Source organism: Lupinus angustifolius, chromosome LG15, assembly GCF_001865875.1.
Source record: "Lupinus angustifolius cultivar Tanjil chromosome LG15, LupAngTanjil_v1.0, whole genome shotgun sequence".
Classification (NCBI taxonomy): Eukaryota; Viridiplantae; Streptophyta; class Magnoliopsida; order Fabales; family Fabaceae; genus Lupinus; species Lupinus angustifolius.
In genome coordinates, this window is record NC_032023.1 from 3,332,063 (window position 1) to 3,340,657 (window position 8,595).

The 8,595-nt window shown below is 30.3% G+C and overlaps 1 protein-coding gene across 2 annotated transcripts; it reads left to right on the forward strand.

Moving 5' to 3' along the window:
- LOC109328643 (transcription factor bHLH66-like) lies at window positions 261-6,316 on the forward strand. 2 transcript variants are annotated; one of them, XM_019562206.1, is made up of 8 exons: window positions 261-366; window positions 411-945; window positions 1,074-1,175; window positions 1,602-1,724; window positions 2,078-2,143; window positions 3,182-3,247; window positions 3,459-3,527; window positions 5,697-6,316. In XM_019562206.1, the coding sequence occupies exons 2-8, from the start codon at window positions 430-432 to the stop codon at window positions 6,105-6,107; spliced, it is 1,353 nt and encodes a 450-aa protein (XP_019417751.1). In that variant the 5' UTR covers window positions 261-366; window positions 411-429; the 3' UTR covers window positions 6,108-6,316. The 2 variants fall into 2 exon arrangements, with proteins under 2 accessions (XP_019417751.1, XP_019417750.1); XM_019562205.1 differs by having other exon boundaries at window positions 277-945.

Sequence of the window (8,595 nt, forward strand, 5' to 3'; positions counted from 1 at the left end):
TTAATTATGTTCAGTCACATCACCTTAATACCAACATTAAACTCATATAATATGTTTGACTCTTCAAATTAAATAATGAAAGTGTTGCAATATGATTATTATAATGGGTTAATAGAGGGAATAATTTTACATTTACAATATATTAATAGGGTTTTGCTTTCCATTATTAAGAGTGTTGCAAAAATATATGTACCAAAAATCCAAACAAAATAAAAATAATCAACAAATACTCATGTTTTGGTATATAAATATCGACTCCACTCAACTTCAAATACAATACACAGACACAGAAATCGATTGTTCCTTGATCCACAAAACCCAATGCTCTTTCCATTTTCATTTCTACTTCTAACTATGTTTCTCTCTCAGTCCATTTAAATCTATCTCTTACTCTCTTCTTTAATTATCTATCTTCAAATTTGAAAGATTATGCAACCCATTAGCAGAGAAATGCAAGGAATCAATTCCCTTATAAACTCTTCACAACTTTCACTCCAAGACCTTAACAACCAGATCCAAAACCCTCTCATGAACAATAACCACAACCAACAACTCAATCCTTTTGACCCCACTTCCCATGACGATTTCCTCCAACAAATGCTCTCTAACCTTGATTCTTCTTCTTCTTGGTTAGACCCAAACAACAACATTAACAACAAACCCATGTTGTGGGACCAAAAGCATGAGGAAACAACGTTGTCTAACGTTGAAAATAATGTTGTTGGCTTTGCTTATGATGAACACGTTGGCTTGGCCTCTAAGCTCCGTAACCACCAGATTACTGCTACATCTCCGACGAACAAGGCGGCTACGGCGGCTCTTTTGCTCCACCACCAATTTCTCATGGCTAGAGGCGTTGCCGGAGATTCAGGGATACTCCAGATGCCGCTTTCGTTGGGTGGAAACGACGTCGTTGATGGGTCATCTTTCAAATCTCATAATCTGGTATGAGATTGAATAGTTTGAGGGACAATACCTAAGAGCTTTTTCATGTTGTTATTTACGTTGGTGGTGTAATTTTTTTGTTTGTGTTTGCTGAGTTTTGTTGGAAAATTTTGGTTTTATTTTTTAAGAGTGGTGAGGATTCTCTTCAAGCTATGCACAACGGTTTAGCTGGATCTTTGCATGGAACCGTTCAAGCTTCAAACCAGACTCAACATTTTCAACCTCCTCAGGTTTTTAATTTTGCATTTCTTTTTTGTTCTAAGATAATTCTTATTTTCATCTAATTCCATGATTTTTAAAATTCGATCGCACAAATCATAGTTTATAATGTTTGAGTTGTGCGGAAATAAGGCTTTATTGTGAAGAAAATATCAGTAACACCGTATATGTTAACATATTACAATTAGAATATAAAATTAGTATGGAAAAGAAGGAAATATTATTATAAAAATTTATACATACTCATCTTGAAGAAGGAAGATACAATAACATATTAAATTCGAGTCAAAGAAGTATTATATAAAACAATACAAAAAGTAAAATGAAATGATAATTGTATCATTTGTTTTGCATTTATAATAATATTTTTATTCTTAAAACTAAATATAAGAGATAATATTCATCCAACTCATTGACGGTATGCGAATGTGATGCAGGGTGCAACGAATAATCAAGCCACTCCATCAAGTGGTGCGGTAGGTGGAATACAGGGTCAGCCTAGGCAAAGGGTTCGAGCCAGAAGAGGTCAAGCCACGGACCCACACAGCATTGCTGAAAGAGTTAGTACTTTTTCTTTTCTTGACTTTAATTATTGGCTTCATTTAACATTTTTTTTATGCTCAGAAAATCGAGCCCAATAATTTCAGGTGTCATTTTCGGAGGGCAATAACTACTCCTTTAAAACGTTAATTTTTCAGGAAAATGTTATTCTTTACAGAGAGGATAGCCATTCCAATATGACATGTTTTTTGGATGATCAGAATATACGAGAATGTAAAGATTTATACACAATCAATACGATAATTATAATAATAGTATAAAGAACTTTTACACTGTCAGTAGATATATCTTTTTTCCTTTCCGGATAAGACATGTTTATGTTATTTTCGGTGATTGGTATTGTATGTGGCAGTTACGAAGGGAGAGAATTGCAGAGAGAATGAAGGCACTGCAGGAACTGGTTCCTAATGCCAATAAGGTAAAAACTCCATTTATACCATAAATTATTATATGTATGGTACAGAAACCAAAAGTTCATCATTGACTCATAATTTGATTAATGTGTTATCAATGATGATAATTTGATTAAAATTATTGATGCTGAAGCATGCAATAGTTTCTCCATTTATATCATTACAATAATCCTGCATCATGTTTTACTTTGTTTGAATCAATGCAATCAATAAGTATTTTTACTATAGTATTAATTGTATGTAGTATTTTTTTTAGTACTAAGCTAGCTGGAAAGCATGTAGGTTTTGACACCAACTTAACGGTGATCACTTGTCACTATAGGGACCATCTTTTTAGTTTTTTTGTACTACAAGGTTACATCTTCACCTTTGAGTAAGGAACTTTTTAACAAGTATCACCGTCAGGAATCGAATCCTTACCATTTTGGTAGGTCTTGCACGGATGAAGATTTTCTGTCCCTATTAGTATCCCAGACCAATCAAAATGTGTTATTTTATTTAGAGAAAAAATTATAAAAATGTAAATAATATTTTTATATTATTTTGTGATAATCAATTAGACAGAGACACAGAGACAGAGTCCTCTTGGGACAGAGGAACTCATCGGTCTTGCACTACTAGATCAACTCCCTCATAGAGTGTGAGACTACTACTCCAACAAGTCTTCCTCTTAAGAATCGAACCCTTGATCTTTTATCATTCTAGGGATTTAGTTGAGCCTTACACCGCTAGATCAACACCTTATTGGTTGAAAGATATTGAAGCAATATTATTAGGAATATTTTTTATATAAGTGTATTTCGTCATGTCTTTATTGGTTGAAAGATATAATTTGTTCATGTATTGGTTAAAGAAATATTGTTCTTAGGAATCAAACATTTGACTGTTTGATATATTTTTAGATTTAATGAGATCTTAACATACCAAACCAATATCTTATTAATTATGGGTTGAAGTATTTATTATTATATATAAAAAATACATGAACAATAAATGGGTCAATATCCCTATATGAAATATTCGTTTGGTTTGGGGAATGACAGACAGACAAAGCATCCATGCTGGATGAGATCATCGATTACGTGAAGTTTCTACAGCTCCAAGTCAAGGTGCGTTTCCCTTGTTTACTCCTACACTAATATTTCTTTATTGAAGTTCACATTCCTCATCAACATTAAGTAATAGTAACATATTTAAATTATTGATTTGCTTATGTAAATTAGTCTAAAGTATAGGTTATGGGCTTCTGATTATAAAATTCCAGTGACCCCTACCTATTTAATTTTATAAAAACATTGTGTTGTGTTACTTGGGTTACAGGTTCTGAGCATGAGCAGATTGGGCGGTGCAGCTTCTGCCACACCCCTTGCTGCTGATATGCCCTCTCAGGTTATTGCTATTATCATTTTGCATAAATAATTCCAAATCCTATCTTATACAGTATATTTCGTTTTAATGAAAATAAAGCAAAAATAATAATAATAAAAATTTAAATTGAATAATATTTGCACGATATAATATATGAGACAAAATCTCATATACCATTTTTTTTTCCTTCAGTTCCTATATAAGTAGAAGTGTGCTTTCCATTTCCATTCAATTTTATCCCCTAAAAATCATAACATAGAGAAGACCTTTTTACTTTTTACTCTTCCAAACCAAAATACAATTAGATGGAACCCTGAAATAGATATGTTTTTTCAATTAAAGGTAGGGCATAATTGTTTTTATTTTGGTGAAGTTGTTTACGAATTTGTTTAACTCCTGTAAAAATATTTGGAATAAAAATGATGTAAATTTTTTAAATCAAAAAAATCTCTAATACCCCCTTTATGAAAAAATAGACAAAACCACATTCCAAAAATTTGTAGTATACACTATAAGTGTGGACTTATAAGCTTTCTGAGTCATCTATTTACATTCCTATGAATCAATCCTATCTTAAGTTTTTGGCTATACAAAGTTGTGAATATATATTAGGAAGTATCACTAGCTTCACTAAGTTTAGGAAATATTTTATTAATCCATAGAATTAAAATTATGAATTGGTAGTTTTTTAAATTTACTCTTCATTCTATCTATCAATTCTAGAGACATCTAATGATTTAGATCTACCCATTAATTGAAATCATTAAATTTTCCTACAATTGATAGCTATAATAAGAGGAATGAGTGGATCCTCCTCTTAATCAAATTATTTCTTGGATTTAAGAACTAGTATGACTATTATTTTCATTATAAAGATTAAAACATTAACTTTATAAAAATTAGATTTAATAATAGTAATGCAGAGTGTCTATAATGTAATGAGTTTAAAATTTATGCAATGTCATCATAAATTTTTTACATCATTAATACATTATTTATCATTATTTGTACTAATTTTGTTTGAGAATCAATAATAATTAATATACTAATAATGATTATTTGTTAACACTATAAAAAACATTTACTGTCATTGTACTCGTATTAAATCCTAACTTAATTCTGGTTTTGAAGTGATAATTTAGTTTTGAAATTAAGACCTATACAACCAATGATGAAAGAGAAAGATAAAAGAAGGAAGAAAAAGAAAACATGAGAAGGTTTCCATAAGGAGAAATGAAAGGAAGGAAGAAAATATGAAACACAATGGGCACAATGAATAAACCTTGTCGGACTTGAGTCTTTTACCAACCCACCCAACATTTCACTTACCTCAATTCCCAAATTCTCAATCACCACAAAACGACAATTCCGAAAGTAGCACGCGTGCCCACTTTCTCAGATTCCCCTCTCACCCTCGTCAGAGAGATTATTATTACATTTGCCCAATTAAATTCTAATTATTCATAATTACTTGATAATTGAGTTTATTTTAATATAACTATATAGATCTAGTTTTTTTGGTACAGATGTAGATCTAGTTTAGAGAACTAGAGTAATTTTTCACTTTCATACTATCAATTTATTTTAGGTTGTACCAACTTTACCTTTCTCCATTAGTCTCCACTATAATCTTAGAAAGACTAAAAAATTAAGGATAATTAACAAAAGAGATTCATTTCTTATAGATAGGATAAAAGAATAATTTTAATAATACCTAACAAATTGATTCTTGAAAAATAGAAGTTCAAACTAATATTCAAACATCCTAAAAGCGATTGAAAATAGTCCCAAAATAACTAACTCGATAAACATTTAATAATTTTAAAAACTGTTTTTTATTTATGAATTTTGTAGGAACTAAATTAGTACAAATTTTGTAGGATAAAAATAGAGTTAGCATCTTGTCCATCACCAAAGAGATAAGTTATTATTTTTATTGATGAATAGAAGTGTTATATTATTCTATTTAAGAGATAAAAATGTCATATTTTTTCTATTGTTTTATTTTATGTACTTGTTTTCTTCCTAATCCATAAAAATAGTTATTTTATTTACTTGTCTCTTCCTAATGCATAAAAATAGTTCTTTCGTCTTGCTAATAAATTTAGCCTCCGACCCCTTTTTCTCTTCCCTCCCTCCGTTTCATTATCCATCAAAGTTAACAGTCATGTGACGGATTTGTATTTGCAGGGAGGCGGTGACTGCATACAAGCAAACGGCAGTGGCGCCCTCCAACGGTTTACTAACGGCAACCAAACGGCAGCGTCAACCTCCAACAACGAAAGCCTCACCATGTCGGAGCACCAAGTGGCCAAGCTCATGGAGGAGGACATGGGCTCCGCCATGCAGTACCTCCAAGGCAAGGGCCTTTGCCTCATGCCCATATCTCTCGCCACCGCCATCTCCACGTGTCACACCAGGAACAACAATCACCACTTGACTAACGGCGTTCCCAATCATAACGGCAGTGCCGGCGCCAACTTAAACCTAACTAACGGCGAAGGGCCGTCATCTTCTAACGTGTCCGTTACAACGGTGCAGTCAGGTGTCGTGGCAAACGTTAACGCCGTCAAAGACTCTGCCTCCGTTTCGAAGCCGTGAATTAACGTCGTTTGGTGACGTGGATTTTGGTTAATTTAAAAGTGCCGTTAAAGTCTACGAAAATAAGGTGTTAGTGACACGTGCGAGTTGCTATTACGACGCCGTATTTACCTAGACTTTGTATGGCTAATAATGATGATGCTAAATTTTATTTAAATTAAACCTTTCACAAACAAGTCAATTACCTACTTATCTATCTTTTCTTTTCTAACTATTTGCTTTTTGCTCACTGTTTTAAAATGTCTAGTGGATTTCCTTTTATGTTTGATTTCCCATCAAAAATTTCAAGTTGCTATATCTTCTTTTCAAGTGTTTTCATTTTTTCTTCATGTGATAAGTGCTATTGTGAAGACATGATTAGGCTTATTTTTTTTAAATGTATATATTAATAATGTATGAGTTTTATTAATTATTAATGTATTATTTATCATTAATGTTTAATTATTATTGATTATTTAAAAATAATAATATAAATGAATATTAGATTATATATTAATTATGTATAAATGTTTATATTGATAGTAAATATTACATTTTATGTTTTGTTAAGGTATATTTGCACCCTTTGTCGTGTGGGTTTGAAATGAGATTTATTATCACACAATAGAAAAATAGTATAAAATGGTTAATTCTTTTGCCGAATATGTACCATAAAAGTTCTTGAAAAAAAAGTATAAAGAGACTAATTTTGGTTACACATCTGCTATCTTACACTTTGTACCACTTCATGCCCAATGAGCATGTGATTGGTCATAAAAAAATATATTTAAGTTAAAATTTAATTATTAAATATTTTTCTGACCAATCATAAGCCCATAGTACGTGGAGTAGTACAAAGTGTGAGACAAAGTATATTTTCATAATCTTTTTCGAGATGTGTGATTGTCTCTCACAACAAATATATTTTCATAATCAATTCTTTAACAATTTTGATATTTTTGGAATCTAGCAAGATCTTATCTCACTAGTGCATTTTTTTTTAGTATTTTACTAGTTTAGATTTTTTCTTTTGATATAATAAAGAATGTATGTTAAATATACGGGGTAGGTATTCTTAAGAATTCCAAAAATTAATTTTTTATTCATGTGGTGTTTGATGTTTGGAAGACAATACTAATAAATAGGATTATCACATTTGATAAAACAAAACAGTTCTAATATTTAATTCTCAATAATGCATTAGTTAAGATGACACTGCAACAAATATTTAACATTCTTGGACATCTTTAAAAAATTTGAGATGCCGATTGTTAGACGTTTTATTTTATTTCTTAAAAAAACAGCTTAAGAAAAGTAGTATGCGAATATTAAAATAATATTTTTGGATTTGTCTTTATATATTTTTATATTATTTTATAACAACAAACGTGAGAATGAAATGTGCTCATCATATGTTACAAATATTTCTTCAATTAATCATGAAATATTATTAACATTCTGATATAATTACAAATGGATGAGATAGACTTTATCCACTAAAGATAGAAGCTTTAGTTAGTAGTTTGTTCCTTTTGTAAATATATCCTCTAAAAAGATTATTAGACTTTATTATATCATCTACGATTCATATTTAATTATTTTTTACTATTAGATATTATTAGATATGAGTAATAAAAATAAATCATAAATGATATATTGATTATGTAAAATCATTAATTATGTTATTATAAAAGATATGTGCTTCACACATATATATACTTTTATCAACAAGACATTGGTCTAGTAATATAAAGTTTGGCTAGAATCTTGTAAAAAATTAAAAAATTAATAGTTTGATTCCTAAAAATAACATTTATTAAGATTGACAAACACATACAGCGTAATATAAATAATTCTTTATATATAAGGTAATATGATATGATAGTATCGTGTTGGGTATTTGGACATTAGGGGGAAAGGGAATCAAAATGCACACTTACATGAATTATGTTTGTGTCAAGTGTCAACTTATTTAATTTAATCCAATGACTTTTGGAATGTTAAAAGTGGTCATATTGATGATAAAGGGTTAGCAGTAGCTAGCATATATATATATATATGAAAGCATATTTTCACGATGAAGTTTTTGTTGTTGTTATGTAGGTCTAATTTATGGTTTGTAATTGTTGATTTTTTTTGAAGTTGAAGCTGAAGATGATGAATAATTTTTTGGTAACGGATATCTTATCACCTTATGAATAAGGAACTAATCATTTCAGAGTTTGTAGTTACACCTTCGAACAAATGTCGTTCATAGAAATCAAATATTTAACATTTTAGTTATTCTAGAGATTTAGTAATGTCTTATATCACTAGATCAACGTCTTATTAATAATGAATGTTTCATATAGAGTGATTTGGGTGATTTCTCATATGATGCTGTTATGCGTTTGCTTAAGAAAATGAGTTCTCTTGGGTATGGTTTTGAAAATGAGTTCTGTAACTGACCGAATAAGGGCTAATATCAGTTTCTGCATTTTTTTTGCCAATCAACAAAAAAAAAATGGCT

Excerpts from the sequence above, each read along its gene's own strand:
- LOC109328643 (XM_019562206.1), top strand. The coding sequence starts at position 430 with ATGCAACCCATTAGCAGAGAAATGCAAGGAATCAATTCCCTTATAAAC. Across the intron at positions 946-1,073 it reads CTTTCAAATCTCATAATCTG|AGTGGTGAGGATTCTCTTCA; the intron begins GTATGAGATTGA and ends TTATTTTTTAAG. Across the intron at positions 1,176-1,601 it reads AACATTTTCAACCTCCTCAG|GGTGCAACGAATAATCAAGC; the intron begins GTTTTTAATTTT and ends AATGTGATGCAG.